At 44.6% G+C, this 21,313-nt stretch overlaps 2 protein-coding genes across 7 annotated transcripts; one reads left to right on the top strand and one right to left on the bottom strand.

Moving 5' to 3' along the window:
- The first annotated feature begins 299 nt into the window (after positions 1-299).
- Positions 300-9,446, top strand: sergef (secretion regulating guanine nucleotide exchange factor). 3 transcript variants are annotated; one of them, XM_037451838.2, is made up of 11 exons: positions 300-424; positions 696-834; positions 1,552-1,704; positions 2,029-2,123; positions 2,300-2,360; positions 2,451-2,564; positions 2,655-2,717; positions 3,312-3,470; positions 3,575-3,720; positions 6,227-6,259; positions 8,571-9,446. In XM_037451838.2, the coding sequence occupies exons 1-11, from the start codon at positions 341-343 to the stop codon at positions 8,748-8,750; spliced, it is 1,227 nt and encodes a 408-aa protein (XP_037307735.2). In that variant the 5' UTR covers positions 300-340; the 3' UTR covers positions 8,751-9,446. The 3 variants fall into 3 exon arrangements, with proteins under 3 accessions (XP_037307735.2, XP_037307734.2, XP_037307736.2); XM_037451837.2 differs by having other exon boundaries at positions 6,227-6,263; XM_037451839.2 differs by lacking the exon at positions 8,571-9,446 and adding an exon at positions 7,053-7,224 and having other exon boundaries at positions 6,227-6,263.
- kcnc1b (potassium voltage-gated channel, Shaw-related subfamily, member 1b) lies at positions 7,376-20,923 on the bottom strand. Of its 4 annotated transcripts, none has more exons than XM_037451825.2 (4): positions 19,363-20,922; positions 15,790-16,705; positions 14,674-14,850; positions 7,376-7,566 (listed from the first exon to the last, which is right to left on the bottom strand). In XM_037451825.2, the coding sequence occupies exons 1-4, from the start codon at positions 19,927-19,929 to the stop codon at positions 7,478-7,480; spliced, it is 1,749 nt and encodes a 582-aa protein (XP_037307722.1). In that variant the 5' UTR covers positions 19,930-20,922; the 3' UTR covers positions 7,376-7,477. The 4 variants fall into 4 exon arrangements, with proteins under 4 accessions (XP_037307722.1, XP_037307721.1, XP_037307719.1 ...); XM_037451824.2 differs by lacking the exon at positions 7,376-7,566 and adding an exon at positions 11,047-11,174; XM_037451822.2 differs by lacking the exon at positions 7,376-7,566 and adding an exon at positions 11,654-13,714.
- Between the last annotated feature and the right edge of the window lie 390 nt (positions 20,924-21,313).

Raw genomic sequence — 21,313 nt, 5'->3', positions numbered from 1 at the left:
CTGAGGGTCTTCTACATCACACTTACAGAATGTTATCAAGTATTTCTGTCATTGAAAAAGGAGAACTTGATCTATTTAACAAAATTAAACAACTAATGATGAATATGTCACTTAAACATCTTAATCTAATTCAAGACCTAGTTGCCAGTATTTAGGATACTTTTACACATTGTACCAACTTATGCATCTATTAAAATTTAAAATTGCTCTGGAAATAGTTTAGAAAGGTGTTAGTACAACATTATGGTCATTTGGGGGACTGTTTGTTGTGTTCTTAATTACTTGTCAAAAGATGTCACTTCTTCAAATTTGTTTCCCAAACCACTTGCTGCGAGAAAGCATGCTTTACGACAGTGTCGCAAATCACGATGCAACTTCACTCATGGAAACGAGCCCGTGGACGGAGTTTTGTTTGCACTCTTGGGTAAGTTCTTTCCATATCCACCTTTAAGTGTTAAAAGTAATGTATGTCTGACCGTGTTGTGAAATCTTAAATGCTTACCACCGGCATAGTCACACTTCAATGCGCAACGTTAGCATAGCACTTTTGCTGAATTAACGTTAAGCTAAACGGTTAGCTACATATTAGCTCCGGCTAAAAAGCGCTAGGAACGACAACCTGCCGGTAAGATTCGCTTAACAGTCAACTCCTAATAAGGACCTAGTAGTAACGTGATAAACGTTGTGTCCGTCAGGGAGCTAACAGCTACGGGCAGCTCGGACAGGGGCACGTGGAGGACCTGTCGGAGCCCCGGCTCTCTGACACCACCGCTCTACAAGAAACTGCTTTACGGGCCGTCAGCGGCGGCGGGGGTCACACCGCGGCCCTTACCGGTACGTTAACGTTTGCACTTTACGTTAATCTGCTGTATTCCTGTGAAATACAAGCTTGACAACGTAGACTAACGCTACATTCACATGAGACTCACTAATGCTACATGAACATGAGACTGACTAATGCTACGTTCACATGGATCATACACATGGACTATAAAGGGATAAAAGGCAGACTTACAGCACTTAATGGACGGCAAAAGTGAACATGGCGAAATGTTGCCATGGTAATGGAATAAAAATGTTTAATAAAATAATTTTTTACCGTCCTGCACTTTACTCTCCACATTATGAATGGATCTTTGACCGCTTTCTGCCCGATTCTATGTGACTCAAACAGTGATCCTGTAGCGCCCCCCACTGGACACATCTGTTAGTTTATTGTAGGTGTTGACTATATTTAGTCAACATGAAAATATTCATAGAGACACATTTTTACAGTGGAAAAACATCTTTAAAGTCCAACAAAAAACACGAATTTACATGTCTATGTAATAATAGATGAATTACACTAATTTAATTCAATGTATTTATAATCAGGAGTAGAGGTTTAGGGAAAACCAAAATAAGGACATTTATGGTTTGGAGTCAGTGTTGTTTCTTTCTTAATCAATGTTTTGAATGTTTTGGAATTGTCTAATGTAAATGTTTTATACATGATTGGGCTAACTCAGTTGTATGGTTCTCAAAAGTTTGTGTGTGTTTTGTGTTGGACAGAAAGGGGAGAGGTGTTTGTGTGCGGACAGAATCACAGAGGCCAGCTGGGACTTGGCCACAATGCAGATGTCTCAACTCTCCAACTCTGCCCCAGTCTGAACCAAAGGCTCACAAAAGTAGTCTGCGGTTGGGATTTTACTCTTCTTCTCAACGGTTGGAACCATTTTACAACAGTATTCAATGCTCTGGTTTACACATGTATTGGAAGGATACTTTTCAAGCACTATGATTAAAAGTGTGAACTGTTAAATCGGGGTATGCCAGTCTGATTCATTTAAGTAATATAATAATTAATAAAATATGATATAACCCACAGTCACACGTTATGAGATAAAAGGCTAAATTCTTAATACATAGTGTTTTTAAATTCTTCTGGAACTGACTGTTAAAATACAACTGGGTTGAGTTGTTAAAAACGTGAATAGCAGACAAAGCCTGAAACTTCCTTCCGCTTGGCAAACTTTGTCACACTGACAGATTGTGGTGGAATACTAGCATGTGGCTCCAATGCTTATGGACAACTGGGTGTTGGACCAAACGTCTCACACTCTGCAGATCTCCTGCTCGTTGAGGTGAGCACATGAGCAGCGTGTATTTTACGTATTTCAGAGAACACAGTACTACCAATCTGAATCTAATTTGCAAATATAATCAAATCTCTAATCAAATTGCTGCAAACCAACTTCACGTCATGATCAGTGTGATCAGTTCATTTTCATGAAGATGTCCCTGTACTGCTCGTTCTCAGAGTCTGGAGGAGCCAGTGGTGAGCATAGCAGCAGGACTCAGACATTCACTAGCCGTTACATGTAAGTTTGCATTAAAAAACCCATTAGTTTGTTTTCAGTTTGTAGCCATCTCATCAATAAATCAATCCTTGTGGTGTCTTCTGCCCTCAGACTCAGGCCGTGTATATCAGTGGGGTAGTGGCCTTCACACTCACGCTAAGAGAGCCCTAAGTCCACGTCCCGTCCCACCACATCTCACCTCTATGGTGCCAATTCTGGTACCAGGTAGGTGGAACTGAACAAAGTTACAGGCAGGCGTGATTTACAATTACACTGATTGATAAATGTGTTCATCACTTGTGCATAATGTTGCAGGTTTGGATCAGAAAACCTCACACAGTGTAACAGCAGGCTCAGCGCACTGCGTGTGTCTCACAGGTAAGACACCTGTGTACATCTGCATGCTGTTTTCATGTCATATTTGTTAATATCATTATTATTATTATTATTAACTCAGGCAACAAATACATTGACCGATCCACTTAATTTAGCAGCCCAAGGTAAAAATGAGATAAGCTTTTTTGGATGTAGGAGTTGCAGGAAGACCTGCAGACTTCTTCTTGCAAACATTCCCAGTTTTATGGAAATGAATTCTCTGCACATATTCCTGCAGTACGCAGCCAAATCAAGTTAAGATGGGAACTGGAATACTATTTATATGCAGCCTTTTATAAAACAAACAGGCACGTTGCTGTTACAGAGTCTTATTGATATTTTGAAAGTGTATATTTTCACTGAACAAAGGCTTTAAACTAAAAGCAGAGACGTGAAGCCTTTTCTGCTGCTTTTCTTTTAGGGGACATCCGGGTTTTACTAGTGAGTCATCTTCCACTTAGTGTTCAGACATCCTATCTGGCCTCCCATCTGTCCTGTAATTAGTTGCCAAGTAATGCACAATTACTGCTGTGCCTTTTTCGGTTCTGTTCTGCCTCTCCCAAATGTTGAATAACGTCGATCCCGCCACGCGTGCAGGAGACGGGGATCTGTTCCTGTGGGGAAGCAACAAGCGTGGCCAGCTGACCACTGCAGAGCCCTTCCTGTCCACGCCAACCCTTGTGAATCGCTCGCTGCTGGGAGGCGAGAAAGTTACCGCTGTGTGGAGCGGCTGGACGCACGTGGTGGCTCAAACAGGTGAAACCTAACGACGCCTACCACGTATGTGGGGCTCCCCGGTTTTAACGGGATTGAAGGCACTGTTGTCATTTCTGAACAAGGTCGTCATTCACTCATTTCAGAAAGTGGACGAGTGTTCACATGGGGCAGAGGAGATTATGGGCAGCTGGGCCGACGAGCATCAACCAGTCAGAACTCGACGTGTGCGTTGACAGACCAGGAAGCCCGCCTCCCTGCCGAGGTTAGCGCCCTCCGCGGAGCGACACAGGTCAGCGTTTTACACCGTCAGACTGAGAACCATATGCAAAATGTTTAGCTGTTCTCAGTATTAGTGCTGTATTGTATGTGATTGTTGTGGCTGTCGTCCTTTTGGGTTGTAGCAGAAAATGTCAAAGTCACACCTGCAGGGGGCAGCAGGCACCCATGAATTTACAGCTTAGCTTTTAGGATATTTTAAAAATGTTCATGTAAAGTGAGCATTTGGAAAAGAGCTATATAAATTAAATGTATTATTAATACTATAAATAGGTACGAGAGAGTTGTTTTTTTTTGAGCCAAGGCCTCTTAGGAGAAGCTTGTTAATGATTAACATCTTGTATAGCTTACACATGCTGCCAGAGGACCACTTGCATCTAGATCTGTTCTTCCATAAGGACAGTTTTTATCGGAGCATTGTGGTTGCAGCAGTTGACCTGAAGCTTATATGACAGCTGTATTGAAGAGGATTGTTGCCAATGAAGGGGTTTGTTAGTGACAACCAAGGGCAGGCTGTGGCTCGTTCTTCGACGTGATGGTGCAGCACCGCTGTCATGTGTCAAGAGGTTGTCACCATGAGTGTGTACAGCTAAAGCCAAGATGTATTATGGGATTATGAACCGCTCAGCCCACCCTTCCATGATAGTGCCCCTAACACTGTCACAGGTCAATATTTATTAGACTGTCCCTTTTTTATGAGGCCTATGAGCATTACTGGAGTAATAAATTACCACCTGTCAGTGGTTCAGGGATCAAAGGGTCGATGTGTACTTATGGCCGGCCTCAGTTGTATACTTCAATCAAAAACAACATTACTGTATCAAACCTGTTCTAGCGGTATTAGCAAGGATATACACTCACCGGCCACTTTATTAGGTACACTTGTCCAACTGCTCGTTAACACTTAATTTCTAAGCAGCCAATCACATGGCGGCAACTCAGTGCATTTAGGCATGTAGACATTGTCAAGACAATCTCCTGCAGTTCAAACCGAGCATCAGTATGGGGAAGAAAGGTGATTTGAGTGACTTTGAACGTGGCATGATTGTTGGTGCCAGAAGGGCTGGTCTGAGTCTTTCAGAAACTGCTAATCTACTGGGATTTTCACGCACAACCATCTCTAGGGTTTACAGAGAATGGTCCGAAAAAGAAAAAACATCCAGTGAGCGGCAGTTCTGTGGGCGGAAATGCCTTGTTGATGCCAGAGGTCAGAGGAGAATGGCCAGACTGGTTCGAGCTGATAGAAGGGCAACAGTGACTCAAATAACCACCCGTTACAACCAAGGTGGGCATAAGAGCATCTCTGAACGCACAGTACGTCGAACTTTGAGGCAGATGGGCTACAGCAGCAGAAGACCACACCGGGTGCCACTCCTTTCAGCTAAGAACAGGAAACTGAGGCTACAATTTGCACAAGCTCATCGAAATTGGACAATAGAAGATTGGAAAAACGTTGCCTGGTCTGATGAGTCTCGATTTCTGCTGCGACATTCGGATGGTAGGGTCAGAATTTGGCGTCTACAACATGAAAGCATGGATCCATCCTGCCTTGTATCAACGGTTCAGGCTGGTGGTGGTGGTGTCATGGTGTGGGGAATATTTTCTTGGCACTCTTTGGGCCCCTTGGTACCAATTGAGCATCGTTGCAACGCCACAGCCTACCTGAGTATTGTTGCTGACCATGTCCATCCCTTTATGACCACAATGTACCCAACTTCTGATGGCTACTTTCAGCAGGATAAAGCGCCATGTCATAAAGCTGGAATCATCTCAGACTGGTTTCTTGAACATGACAATGAGTTCGCTGTACTCAAATGGCCTCCACAATCACCAGATCTCAATCCAATAGAGCATCTTTGGGATGTGGTGGAACGGGAGATTCGCATCATGGATGTGCAGCTGACAAATCTGCGGCAACTGTGTGATGCCATCATGTCAATATGGACCAAACTCCCTGAGGAATGCTTCCAGCACCTTGTTGAATCTATGCCACGAAGAATTGAGGCAGTTCTGAAGGCAAAAGGGGGTCCAACCCGTTACTAGCATGGGGTACCTAATAAAGTGGCCGGTGAGTGTATATATACATATATATACACACACATACATACTCTGGTTGAGCCTTGTTGATTTCATAGAGATGGAATTCTTGCATCTGTTATAAGGAGAAAAGGCCTTTCATTTTTTTAAATAATTTTATCTTGCACATGCAGCTTTCTTGAGATAGTCGCGTATAATTCAGGTGTTTTTTAATGAGCTGGCGTTTCCTGCGCTGCTTTCAACGTCGAAACGTCTGATGTATTTACAGACCAGATCTTCATTAACAATAATGTTCGGTGAACGTTGTATTCAGTATGAAATAAAAGTTGGATGATTACATCTTGACACAATCCATTTTAATTTAAGGGAAGATTTGGTTACAAAGTGTCCATGTTGCCATCACAAATTGGTGATATTACGGTCTTGAAATGATCTACTTTCATCACACATTTGTAACACATTCCAAATATTTTTCTCAACAGATTGCATGCGGATCGGAACACAACCTTGCCATTGTAGGTGAGTGTATTTTCTGTGCCCGCCTTCTCAAAAATTATTTTTGTATGGTATTTTCAAAAAGCGACATGTTTATCTCTCCCAGAGAGCGTCATTTTGTATACGCATCTAACACTATTTTGTTAAAAGGATTCTCCATGGTGGAGTGTTTTCTAAGAAATTAAGGAGAAAAAAATGAGAATAGAATATTAATTTCAATGTGTGCATGCGAATGAAACAAGAGGCTCCACTTTAGTCCTGATGTGACTCTGGCTCTCACTGAAGAATAGATGAGAAAACACATTGAATCGAAGAACGAGCAGAGGAACTGTCTAATAGATTACACTAAAATGAAAGTGTGAAATACTAATCCTTCTGGTAATGCTGCAGAGGATTTCTGAGGTCAGCTCATTGCTCTGTGGCCTTTGCATCAGGAAGTAATTAAAGCGTGGATAGATGGGTATTGTTGTCGGGCAACTACCTGAGCAGGGCTGCGGAAAAAGCAGAATTAACCACACACACATTTACACGCATGTGGCTCCAGTTCCACAGCGTTTGGCGAGCCGTCTCCCTTTGTCTACATGAGAGCAGAATATAGATATCGGAGCCGCTTAACTTATTCTAAACAAATACTAATATATTAGAGTATTTGTGGTTTCCCATCAACTACAAAGAGAATAAATGTGCTTTTCGTGTAGTCACTGCCTAGCAGCTGAAAACATTTTGGAAGTAAAAACCTTTTACATCAATTTTTTAACACAGCCTTTCGCGCTCTCTTTTTTTTTTTTTTTTTAACATCGTCATGAACATTAGTACTGCAGATGAACACTGAAACACAAGCACACGTTTCCATTAGAGGGGAAATGCTAGACACGGCCGTTACTTCAGCGAGCAAATGGCCATCCGCTTAAACGCTCTGACCGATCTGAGCGGTCCGCTAGTAATGGCTCCGTCGAAGGGGAACCGATGACGCCCAGTGTCCGGCATAATGGCAGTTTTCACAGAGGGCCTTCACAAGTTCGGTGATGAGAAGCAAAGCCAGTGTGCAAAGAGCTGCTACTTGCTGTGCCTCGCTCTCCTCTTTTCTTCCTCCTGTCTGGAGCGCCGTGGCAGGAGCAGTGAAATAGCAAAACGGGATTGGAAGCAGAGACCTGAGTGCGGCTATTTCTGGTGCTGAAGTAGGTCAGGTGCAAAGGAACAGGGAGCATTGCATGCTGCTCATGATATCTGTTGCCTGCTCAGCCCTCTGCTCCTCGTGTGTGAAATGCATCATCATGGTCGCACGGAGGCGATTGTCCAAAGTCGCTGTGGGCACAGCTCATCCAACCTGAGGAAAGATTTGGATTAATTTGAACGTTTTGAACGCAACGGGAAATCTGCTCCTCCTGCGTATTGCGTCACTTCGATGTCGTTAATTAGCTGTGAGACTTCACGCTGTCAAATGTACAACCAAACGGCAGGATTTGTTTACAAGGAAATGGCTTTTGGCTCGAGTGTCACAATGTTTATCGTTTTGTTGTGCCGAATATTTTCCATGGCACTTTGTTACCATGGAAACACTGATGTTCTGTACTCCAGTCAGTAAATCCATGAACCAAGCACAGGACCAAAATAAGCCTCCTTCCCCCCCGATGAAGGAACCACGTCAACACATTAAACCCCCTATTAAATGAGAGGCAGGATGTTTACGGAGGAACCGTAATCAGAGACGGAGACGCATGCAGTCCACTTACATCTGCATGCATTATCTTAAATACAACATGTTTGTTTCTAATGCACAACCAATATAGGGCAGAATGTCCTACTGCTATAAATTCCCGGCGAGATATCTTGGTCTCTTAACTGCTTTAGCGCATGTGTGTCACTTAGCCAATCCAAACCGTCAGAGCTGCAGATGATTTTTCAGGGACGAGCTGAAAAAGCAGAAAGACAAAGAAACCCCACGATGAAAGGAAAGATGGCATGAAAGACACACGACTGCAGGACGGGGGAAGGCTCGCGGATGTGTTACCCTTGAGAAAGCAAGCTCGCTTCTGTTGCCATGGCAATGGGGCCTATTAGGTAACTGTGTTGCCATGGCACGTGTGTCCTCAGTGATGCAGACCTGACCACAAGCACTAACAGGCTCACCAGCTGTGAAAAGCAGGGCGGCCTCACTGCGGGCTGAGTGGCAGCGCTGGGGACAGAGCGAGTGAGAGAGTCTGAGCGAGCGTGTGACGCATGCCTTCTGTTTGCTTCCTAAGTTTAGCGTACGTGGCCGAGTGCTGCAGCCCTGTCCCTCGCTCCCATCAGCGCCACTGACCCATGACCCCCCCTCCCCTCCTTTTCTAGATGGGTGTCTCCTCTCCTGGGGCTGGAACGAACACGGGATGTGCGGAGTCGGTTCGCACAGCGACGTCCGCCAGCCGCGTCCCGTCCCCGGGGTCAGACCGCTTCTCATTGGCTGCGGCGCTGGACATTCTATGGCAACGTGCGCCGCGACGACCGACCGGAGACAAAACTCTGCTTTAACTGCTTTGCCTCACTGACCTCGGAGGAGGAACATTTATTCATCATCGGACGAGGAAAAACCCAAATGGCTTTGTGAATTAACAGTGGTTACTTATTAAGTGGCTAATTGGCGGTTTGCAAAGCCCCTCATGATTATTTGAAGTGTCTTACACTGCAACTTTCACCTTCCAAATGGCCTACTTAAGCTCCTTGAAAGAATCCGGCTGCACTGGCCATAAATACCGACTGATTGATGCTCCACGTGAAAACAAGCCGTTATTTCTCCAAGCAGCCTGGTACTTTGATTAAAGGTGATTGGGGCCGACGGCTTTGCAGGACATGGCCACGCCCACTGCTCTGGCCATGCTGGTCTCTCAGAAGGAAGCCTTTATGGGTCGCGTGAGGAAGGGGCCGGACTGCCGCTATGGCTACATCCATGTTAGCAGTTTTATTGCTGGGATGATTTGTATCAGAAAGCAGTCAATCTATGCACTCTTGTGATTTACCAATTATACACAAAGTACATTGCAATTTCTTTAGACTACTGTCCATCACTTCTGGATGTTTTTTGCATTCTGACATTTTTTCCGCTGCACTCGCCCCAACATACATATTTATAAGTATTGGGTGGCCGCAGTGCACCACGCGGTGACCAACCTGCAAGTCTGAAGACACGGCTGTGGTCGAGGGCAGTGGCGGAAATGAGAATACCCCCCCCCCCCCCCCCCCCCCGATGGTGCAATTTGTTTATATTATTTAAGTTTTTATTTTATCCATTATGATGAATGCAAATTCTATAGATATTAAAGACATTAATGAAAATGAATGTGCTTGTACCCCGAATAGTACAAAAAAAATACATCAACACTATGAAATATGATCATTTCTGTGTTTTTTATTTTATTTTCATTTATCACTATTTATTGTACAAGCCTGAACTGTATCGGTCAAAAAGGACACAAGAATCCCGAAACAACAAACCAATCAAAACGATCACTGAACACCTCATTGAGATAACTAAACCACAAAATGCACTGTGTTCAAATTGCACACTCACAACTAAATCACAAAATGCACCGTGTTCAAATTGCACCCTCCCTAGTCTCGCCAAACGGCACAGTAGATGCCTCTCAGTTGTTAGAAGCTGTCTCTTCTCTCCGACACTGACCTGCACACTGTGCCCTACTTGTGACTGAACTCTGCTTCACACAGATCTCACAAGGTTGTTGGCAGTGTGTTTGCAGTTGTTTGGTAAAAAGTTGGTCCCTATCACTGACTTTTTGACACAAACAATTAGGCTGTACTATGAACCCAATGGCTCTCCCTTAAGATTTAAAGGAGCTCTTTGCTCTCCTTTTAGAGGCTGATCCTCGTGGGGGTCATGTTTGTATCTTTGTGCTCTTTGAGTGAACTCATGCTTTCAATGGCTGGTGATTGGTTACTAATGTCAAATGAAATGTGCATTAATTCCTCATGTGCTCCTGAATGGTATGAATAACTTGCATAACAGAGGCACTTGTCCAGTATGTGTGTAATGTTTTGGCATTAGTTAGTATTGTGCACTTCTGCTTTATGCCAGTGCGCATTTGTGCAGAAAAATGAACCAATTCCACATGATTAACCATTAAAATGAAAGACACTCATTATGAATGTCAGCTATGATACGAATAAATGTATTTTAGATTCAAGTTGTGTTTCTTCATTAATATGTAGCTATGAAGATATCTCAACATTCAATGTATGTCAAATATCTATTTGTCCTTTCTAAATAACCCTGTATGAGTTAATTAAGCAAACAATTATTTACCAATTCTTAACAGCACACTTAGCCATTTGAATGCCTAATACAAGGTACAAGAGGTAAGTATTACCTTTTTCAGCATTTATTGTGTAGATCAAAAGAATGTTAAAAATTCAAGGGTGCAAAAAAGTGCAAAAGTGTACAAAATGTGATGATGACAGTGCAAAGTTCACCATTTGTTTTTCACTGTTAAGTCTGGCTGACGTGAAAAGAGAGTTTTTTTTCGCTGGGTGCTTAAAATCGGAGCAACATTTTTTTTCCTTTCAAAAAGAAGAAGCACACAAATATTTGATGACCACTCAAAAACATTGGTACACACAACTTTGGCACACAAAAAAAAGCATATTTACAGCATGGGCACAAACCAAAAATAGGCACACAAGTTACAACACAATAACCATTCACAGATACTGAGCTACATAAGGCCTGACAACAAAACTCAGTGCTACATCTATGCTGCGTTTGTGATGTGCAGGTTGTCACTGTCACACCCACTTAAAAGGACTAAGTAATACACACAATGCTATTGCGCTATCAGGTGGGTGATGGGCCTTTATGGGTCATACACATAGTGGTTGGGACACCATGGTTCATAACACAAACTGACTCTGTTGGTTGTCTGTTCCGGTGCTGTCGCTGGGTCTCTATAAACATATAAAAAAAAACAGTAACAAAAGTAAATTATTACACACAAATTATGTATAACGGTGGAAATGATGGCGATGACATGACACCTCCGCGAGAGGTGAGACATGACACTAGCATGGAGAGTAAAGAAAATGTGCTCCGTTAGTTCCTCATGGTAAACGACAGGTTTACCATGTATTTCCCATGCGTAGCCGAGGCGACCATGACGGTCTGTGTGAGGTCACCCGCCCAATCGGTTAATAAACATGCCCGGTCATGCTTCAGGTTGTAAGGTTTGATGTACAGTAGTTCGGTCGTTGTCATGCGTTTGTATGATTTGAGTCATGCTCTTGCAGTCACTTTGTTTTTTGTTTTTGTTTTTTTGGCTCTCTTTGACCTCGACGCAGTTCAAGGGTCAAACAGCAGTTCAAAGCACTGGAAGGAAAGGACAGAAGTGTGTATGCATGTGCTGTGTAATAAAAACGGAGTCTAAATGCTCATTGTGTATAAAATTTATTTCATGCAAGGACTGTTATTTACATATTTTTATTTGAATACTTTTCTGTTGCATAAATTTAAAATACATGCATTTACCTTTCCCCAAGTAGGCCCACATCCTTTGCCGCTTCGTATTATACTTTGTATTTTTCTTTTTTAATCGCATTAGCATATTTTTCCCCTGCATCTCATTACATCAAATTGTCACAATTTTTTTTTCTTAAATATATATATATAACGTTCATTAATTACCACAAAAGACATGACTTGAAATGTAAAACTCTGCTCATTCAGATTAAAAACAATACTTCGAGTTGCTATACTTGTGTCTTCTTCTAGAAATGAACATTTCTGATTGGTCAACATTAAATTTGTTAAAGTGCCGTGAAAATCTGTGCATAATTATTGGGACAGCATCAATACATGTAACAGTGACAGTATTGATGTTTTTAATCGTTACATACATACTGGCGCTGTCATTGTGACGTCTCTCTGTGTATTTTCATTATGTAGAGTTGCCTGGCTTTCCTCAATGAGTTTGCTTGTTTATACAAAACTTCATGTGAAATTTGGACAATAAAGTCCAGCTGATATTCTTTCCTTCTTGGAGCTGTGCATGCCCATCGGCGTTAAATCCTAGGATGTGTTAGATGGTGTAACATTAATAATAAATCTACTGTAATTAAGGGTACGAAAGGTGGTACAAAGTGCACCTGATAGAACAAAGCTTCCGTTACACTGTTATGAGCATGGCAAAGTGTACTGATGCTACACTGGTAACACTTATTTCTTACCTTCTTAATTTATTCCTCACCATTGTTCCATAATTCTTGTATGTCACCTTGATTCAGGCATCACAGCAGTTAGAGAAGATGCTGCCGACTACAGATACTGTTTAAAAACTAATATCTACCAATATTATATTTGTATAAAAACAATTTATGCTCATAACAGCATTAGTTGTCTTTATCACAGATTGTTCAAGTCAAATCCTGCTATTTTTTTTCGGAGGCCCCAGTCAAATAAATACAAGAAAATAAATCTATGAATTTGTGGAAAGGCAAGGAATGGCGGCTACATAAAATTCTTTTGCTTTGAGACTGAGTCTCTTGTAAAGCTGGCTTAGGATGCATACAAAATGACAAAGCTTTAGAAGCTTTCTTACAGATACTGCGATACAGTTAGCTTCTTGTTGAACATAATTTCTCATGCAGTTCATGCAAATGAACAAAACAGTTTTAGTTCTGTTGACATTAAATGTATTCATCACTAGTATCACAGACGGTGTCATCATCTCCATATTGCATTGGATATAATGAACATCATGTTCATTTTTTTTTCTAGTGGCCTCTCAGATAACATTGCCTTGTCTTGGGCTGCACTTTCAGAATTCTGTCTTTTAATTTGCAACGTACAAAGCACTTAGGAGGACCTCCCTTAACAGCTGGCAATGGTACCTTTTGGATATGTTTCAGTGCCATGTATTAGTGTCCAGCATATTATTTGCAGGGGTTACATCTTATGAAAGTTTCTTTCACAAAATTGTAAAAAGCAGATGAGATAAAAGTTACTGTCAGAAGAGTATGTGAGATCAAAAGCAACAGAGCAACAGGCAAGGATGTAAACACAGGGAAAGAGGGGGGGTTAGCCTGCGCTTTGCCTGCGCCCGAGGTGACCCATGCAGAGTAACCATGTGCCAATGTTTTTCTAGATGAGCATTTGATGACACACCCAAGGAGAACACTTGGGAAAGCTTGAGCATTGAGACACAGTTAAGATACAAGTTTTCCAGAAAAATAATGAAGAAAAAAAAAAAAGAAGAAAAAAAAAAAGAAAAAGTGAAGGGAAGTGTAAAGCAAAATTTGACAGGAAAGTTGGGACTGGCCATCCAATGGCATTGTGTCTGCTACTCAACCATGCTACATAATGGATGGGATGGGAGAATGCGAGTGCTGCATTAGACAAGGTGGACTGCAGGGTACGGCGGACACTGAGGACACTCCAGAGGCATCCCCGCTCATGCCAGACATGCTGTTAAGGCTCCAAGGCTTTTCATAACCTTCAGTTGAAAAACAGAGAATGTTCTGAGTACACTGCAGCACTGAACACAAAAGGTTTTGGTTGTTCCTCACTGGTGATACTAAACCTGTTGCTTTCTTGTTTTTGCCTCCAAAGAAACAGGTCAACACGTACTTGAGACACATTAATATGCTCCATGCATTGAGAGCATCAGGAGTACAACGGCATGCACCGGGTGGTAGTGGAATGGTTTGGAGTGTAACACTGTAAAAGACTGCTCGAACGCACACTTGATGGTACTTTCTCACAGGAATATTTTGTGGATTAATCCAAAATAAATCAATTAATTACAAAATATTTTAACCTGGTAAGATTTGGCTCTGAATATACATCACTATACATATATAGTATAAATATATATATATATATATATATATAGTGATGTATATTTCACATAAGCCTTCCTCCATTTGTGTAGTGCTCCTTCACCATACTGATAGCACCCATCAGCAAGACACTTCATGCACCCTTATAGTCCAGAGCGGTCCACTGGTGGTTAGTTAGGATTCTACATGGTATTTATCATTAAAGCAAATACTCCTACATGGTGCACAGAAAGTACATGAGTACTTTCTTGCATGTAAATTAATATGAAATAAATAGGGGTGGTACATTATGCATGGTATCAAAAATATAGTAGATCGTAAAATCATTATTATTGACATTGTGGTGATTGTGCTTGGCCTTAACAGACGTTAGAGAGACTGGGTATATATTCAATTCCCAAAAAGGAGGAATGAGGAAAAGCAGCTGCTGTAAGAGTGTTGTAATAAGAGGTTTGTTGCTGTTGTGTGCGTTTGTGTGCGTTTGCCTGTGAAAACTGAGATGTAACACTCAGCGAAGAGGGGGGGGGGGGGGGGGGGAAACGAGCGCGTCCCGTCTACGGTCTACAGGGTGTGAGTGTCTTAGGGGCCTGTGATCGGCTGTTGCTGTACGTACCCCTCCTCACTCGGCCCCCCGCGTGGTCGGGCCGCTCAGAAGTGGTCACCAGGAAGCAGGGCCGCTCCCTCTCGCTCGGGCTGAAGATCTCCTCCGGAGATACGGCCTGGTCTATGTGAGGGCAGTCTTCGTTGGCCAGCGCTGCGTCCGCGGCTTCGCCGTTCAACTTGGGATCTTCTAAGGAATTTAATTTCAGAAAAGTCTTGTTTTATGTCCAAACATTTTATAGAGCAGTCAACGATGCTATTTGCAACCGACCCAGGTACACATTCAGCATGTATATGGAGCCTACTGTTGGCTTTTTTAATACGTTTTTTAAGTAGTTTATGTCCAAAATTTCCCTTAACTGCAATTTCAACTGTGAATCCTGGATTCTCCACTAAGAAGAAAAGGATCTTGTCACACTCTAAAAGCGGTGGCTCCTAAATCCTGTGTTCATCCATTACAACCCACTACCTGAACACACCATATCACCCTTTATACTACTACTGCTAAATCGTTCTTCAAATGAATTGACTTGGCCGGGTGAAAATAGCCGGATGGCCGTAGAATGACTATTGTCATCTGGGGGTAAATAGACATTATGTTTATTAACATATCTACTCTCTGGATGCACATAGGATTTAAGTGTGAAATAACACTGCTGTCTAATGTTTGCTCTGCACTCTGTTGCTCTGAGGCACAAACTGCATTACAGCGTTTTTTTTCTTCTTCTCTTTGCACTGATACCATCACAGGAATTCAAGAGGAAATCAAGTGACTTACAAATCTACTTACATGTTCTTCACCTCACACAAATACATGGTGATTACACTCTCAGTTAGTCCTGAGAGAGAGGCGGAGTGAATCACCGCATTAAGACGTGCATTAAGAATCAATCGCAAGGTTACTCACGGCCTGCTTTAATCTCTCTGTTCTCCAACCAGAGAAAAACAGGCTTTTTATCGTGTATTTTATTGATTGTGTTCGATGGGAAACTAATTTCTTTAATCCGGTGTCTGAATCATGGGCTGATCGCAGTGTGGGAACAGACAAACAGCTGAGTGGCGAAGAGGCTGTTTTAGGGAGCGAAAAGAATCGATGCAACAAAAGCACACAGTCGGCTTGGTTTCTTACCTTGAAACTTAATCTCGAAAACGTCGTCGTGGGGTATCGGGCTCGGGTGTTGGGAGCTGGTGCTTGACTTGCAGAAGTTTGGGGAACCTGGTTGGGGTGCACGTGGGATATGCCTGTTCTTTTTCTTTGGTAGTTTTTGCTTTGCCATCGCCAGAGAGTAATACATTCCAAAGTTGTTGACAATCACAGGGACAGGCATGGCGATGGTCAGTACGCCTGCCAGGGCGCACAGGGCCCCGACCAGCATGCCGGAGGTCGTCTGAGGGTACATGTCTCCGTAGCCGAGGGTCGTCATGGTCACCACGGCCCACCAGAATCCAATCGGGATGTTCTTGAACTGCGTGTGCTCGCTGGCTCGAGGGTCGTTGGGGTTGGCTCCGATCCTTTCAGCGTAGTAGATCATGGTGGCAAAGATGAGGACGCCGAGGGCCAGGAAGATGATGAGGAGCAGGAACTCGTTGGTGCTGGCCCTCAGCGTGTGGCCCAGCACCCTCAGCCCCACGAAGTGACGGGTCAGCTTGAAGATGCGCAGGATCCGCACGAAGCGGACGACCCGCAGGAAACCCAACACGTCCTTGGCCGCCTGGGAGGAGAGCCCGCTGAGGCCGACCTCCAGGTAGAAGGGCAGGATGGCCACGAAGTCGATGATGTTCAGGGCGTTGCGAATGAAGTCACATTTATTCGGGCAGAAAGTTATTCGCATTAGAAATTCAAAAGTGAACCACACCACACACACGCCTTCGATGTATGTGAGGTAGAGCGCGGTCTCGGTCTCCTGGTAGGTGTGCACCACCGTGACGTTGTTCACCACCTTCACCTCGGTGCGGTTGATGATGGGGTTGAAGGCCTCGTGGGTCTCCAGACAGAAAGTGGTGATGGACACCACGATGAAGAACAGCGAGGCCAGAGCCACCCACTGAGCAGGGGGGGTACATATAGGGGAGCAGAAGAAAGCACACGAGGGAGAGAGTAGGGAGAGGGTGGGGAGGTGGGAGAAGGACAGAGATGAGCACAGTAATTCATGCACTACAATTAAGCCCAACACCCAGTAGCCGTTCATAGCAGCGCACAACGCATTCCGATCTGGTATCGGTGACACAGAGCTGTGTGGTTTGACAGGGAAAGTGTCTCTCTCTCACTCCCCTTCCTCCAGCTGTGCTCTCCGAGTGTCATTGTAAAATGGACAATCGATGCGAGCTCGGGGGGGCGGGGGTTCTCGCTTCTCCTTCCTCTGCTGTATCTCAAGGTCACGGCATCTTCAGGAGCAAGCTATACGTTAGAACTACCGTGAGCTGGGTACATTAGCTGGGCTTCTTCCCCCTCAGCACCAACGCTAGTTTCCCCCCCTGCAAGGTCATAGAGTCCAGGTGATCGACTCTCTGGAATCGTAAGGAGCGTAGCTTGCTGTGATGAGGACAAACTTGCATGAGAAACCTAGAATTCCCTCAATGGCAACCGTGTACTTAAGCCTTCATTATGTATTGATTAGATGATCCTATTTCATCACATTTACGGGTGTAACCGATATAGTGTTCTCTCCTGGGTCTTGATTGCAGCCTTGTCTGATTTACCATATTGGTACATTGTCGTTGAAATGGAAGAAAAAAAACAGATTTATCTCATTGGGAGTCGGAGGTCAATAGAATCAGAATTACTGGGAAAAGGGTTCAAATGTCTTTCCTCTTCATTCGGGGAGATGACTGAGCAAAGAAGACACACACACACACACACACACGCGTTTTAGAGATGATCGAAACTACCTGCCATTTACAGTATGGCATGTGAATTGCACTGTACGTTTTAAACCCTTTAAATCCAATTTGCTGCAATCAGATACAAAATTATTTATTAATGAGCTTCTGGCTTCTGTTGGTAAAAGGTGACAAATACATTGTGTGTGAGTGTTTAAGGCCCTAGTGTGTGGTATTGTAATCATATCATAATATCTTCTATTTGTCAGTACATCCGAAAATATATAACAACATATAACATAACAAGTCAACATTGAAAACTACAAAGTCCAATAATAACAGATGGCAATCAACAGCAAAGGCTTGATTACCATCAATCTCTTTCTTCCAATCTGGAGCCGCGAGAGCGATTTTCGGTCCACTGGTTTGTGTAATTTTGTTAATCCAGATAACGGATCGGGCTCCTTTCTTTTTAGCAAAAATACTGTCAAAATGAACTGTCTCTATCTTCTAAATGACTTTCCCTTCTTTTTTTCCAAGTCAACATGGGTTGTAGACAGCAGTGATGGGGATTTTTCAATGTTGTTAAATATTCAATTCATTTAGAAAATCAAAATCATTTTAAATGACAGTTGCATTGTTATTTTATCCAGCAATCAGTTATCGAGGGAGTTGGGGAGGAAACATTACCATTACTGCCAGCATAGCTCAGTGTGATAAGGCCCTCGTTCTTAAAAAGCTACTTGGATGCCTCCTGACACGCTGGCTCGCTCGCCCCTCTGAGCGTCCCACCCTGCAGACGCCCAAACAAACGCCGCGTCTCATCAGAACTCCTCCTGCAGTAAACGATGCGTCTGTGTGACAGGTCGGGACACAGTGCGGCTCGGAGGGAGGGTGACGGGCAAAGATTGCTTGCTCTGTGCGTCGGCCCGTTCTCGCTGTCAGTGACGAACCACAGGCCCACAGTGGGATGTGGATAAGAGTTTTCCACTGATGTATCCACTGTGAAGAGACACTGTAATTAACTGGGAGGCTCCCTTCTAATTAATCTCCTCTCCAGTCTTAGTGGAGCTCCGTCAATCTTTGCTCTCGGCTCGCTCAATCTTAAATATGGGAGACATCTGAGTCGCTTCTCGATGTGTGTGTGTGTGTGTGTGTTGGTCAAAAGCCCTTTTTTTAAAGCCTGCTAACTACACCAATCAGTGCAACAGTCGTCAAACCAATGAGCTGCAAAGCAATTTTCTGTAGGACTACGTTTAAAAAAACAAAAATGTCTAAACAAATCTGAAGGATTAAACTTGTGTCCTTGTCACCGTCAAGAGGCATTACGTCCAGATGGAAAACTGCCCACAACAAACAGCAACCCAATTTTTTGTCTGGAGGTCTGCCATTGAAATGCTGCTGGTGCCAAAGATCTGGTTTGTGTATCTGACCTATTAAACCAAAGAGCCAGGCTGCTCAGGGATTCTTGTATCCTGGAAATATCAATCCAGACACCGGTGAGAGGAACATTCACTATTTATCTTCTCCTGCGAAATAGAGCAGGGTGGGACTGATCATTTGCCTGTAATTGATTTGAATGGATGTGGTCTCCCCCCCCGTCCCCCCCATCTTCTCTGTACATTCGCATCCCTGCTGTGGTGACACATGGGCAATTTCAAGGTCATCAAAAGCATCTTTAACCTCCAACAGCCATCAATCTTTGTTCTCACCATTAAGGGAACACATGCAACTTTAACTGTATCATACCAGAATATAAAACACGTTGGTGTGTTTTACAGCTCACAATGTGCCCTCCATAACTCCTATGAGGCCTAAGATCTTAAGTTCAATAAGAAGAAACACACCATGGCAAACATGTGAAGAGTTCGAGACAACTTACCCTTGCATATTTTGAGGAGTAAGGGTCCTCAAACAGGGCCCAGACATGTTTCTGCCACCTGCTCCACAAGCTCCCACTCCTGGCATCATGAGTGTCTCCCTGCGCCAGCCTCCTCGTCATCTCGTCCACATCATCATCAGCTGCATGCTCCTGCTCGGGCTCCGCGTCGTCGCTCACCAGGTCTAACAAGCCCCCCCCGCCAAAACTATCAAGGGCCTCCTCTGCCTCCCGGTGCTGGCGATAGGTCATCCAGCAGCAGGGCTCCACGTCTGTCTCGTCGATGCCCCAGAAGGCCAGTTCCTCCTCGTACAGCGGCCCGCAGACATCGGCCGGGCAGTGCAGCTTACCAGTCCTGTAGTAGTTAAGGATATGTGCAAACACCCCGGGGTGCCGGTCGAAGAAGAATTCCTCGTTCTTGGCGTCATAGTCAAAGTGGTTGGGCGCGTCGGGCTCGGCCAGCCAGGACAGGCGGGTGCCGGGTAGTGTGCGCAGGGTGCTGCGGTATGTCTGATGTCTGATCCCTCCCACGTTTATCACAATGCGATCCTTGTCGTCGCTCAGGCCCATTTCGTCCCTCAGGCATTTCTCCAATAAGTTCCCTTCATCGCGAAGATGAGTCTAAGCGACCCCCGTGGCAACCGCGCGCTGCAGCGACAGCGCAGAGGAGAACAAGGAAGCAGGGCGCGGAACAACCTGTCGTTTCCTCACCGAAACTATGAAAGAAATCCGCTCGACGCGCGCCGGGTTACGTTCACGGGCGGACTAGGGGCGGGGGGGTGCTGGGTGTTGTATACAACTGGAGAGTAGTGAACGGTTATGGGTGCCACACGCTTACCCCCGAGGGTATCGAAATCTAGAATGATTGCAAATCAATGGCATTGCATTGAGGATGGGCGTCACTTAGTCTTTAAATCCAAGATGTCGACATAAAGAGGACAAACACTGAAAGACGCCCCCCGTCCCCCGTCCCCCCAAGCCCCCTCCGGCAGCAGACAACAAATCCAATCTCATTGGACTCCGATTGGCCGATCGGATCGATCCCCGAGCAGCTTGGTGACTTTCACAGCCAGCAAGGTGACTGCGGTGGTGCTGAGCGGACAGCGCCGGTCCCGCGGCTCCTGGCGGAGGCTCCGAGCTTCTCCCGGTCTCCTCCGCAGCCTCCTCTGCGTCTAACCACGCACGGCCGCTCTTTGTCTCCGCGCGGAGATGCTCTCCTGCTCGGGAACTTGACCTCTCCTCCACGCGTCGCTGATTAAGGAGAAGACACTCGGTCGATTTGAAAGGGAGGAGGGGGGGGAGGGCGGCGGTGGAGCAAAAATGAAAAATAGAATCGGAGATGAGAAGGCGTCAGAAACCTTCCCTCCCACCCAAAAAAATGGAAACCCGCCCAAAACTGCCTGTTGTTCACACCGTGCGCAGCGCTCTCTTCTCAGATCCGATGGAGCATGCCTCCAGCGTTTGTTCAAACACGATGTCAGGTTCTCCCATTTAAGCTGTGGGGATTGTCATCGCTGCCCAATTTCCTCTCACTTAACGTCATCGCTCGGAGGGTTAATGGTCAGTCAAGGGGAGGGGGAGGGGGGGAGGGGGGCGTGTTCAGCTGCTCCGAGAAGGTGTGACCCCCGCATGGAGCCATGGAGCATGCACACGCATCATCAAAGAGTGTGATCGGCGATGATCGATATGAGAGTCCGTTAGAGGCTCTGCGCTGACTGCGCCAACATTTGAGAAAGGACGAGTTGAGAGATTTGTTGTGCAATGTGCTGCACTTGATCCTTGCGAAAATGACCCCCCACCTGTGTTTATGTGGCAGCAGGGGGCGTCCTAGCTCACTGCCAAGTCGTGTATTTTGCCCCCCCCCCCCTCCCCTCCACCCTCTTGTTTAATTATTGCGATATCTTTAAATGCTTGTTAACAGATAAAAATAGGCATGGACCAGCTTTTTTTTATT

This window comes from Pungitius pungitius, chromosome 6, assembly GCF_949316345.1.
Source record: "Pungitius pungitius chromosome 6, fPunPun2.1, whole genome shotgun sequence".
NCBI lineage: Eukaryota > Metazoa > Chordata > Actinopteri > Perciformes > Gasterosteidae > Pungitius > Pungitius pungitius.
This window is presented reverse-complemented; position numbering and strand designations above follow the sequence as displayed.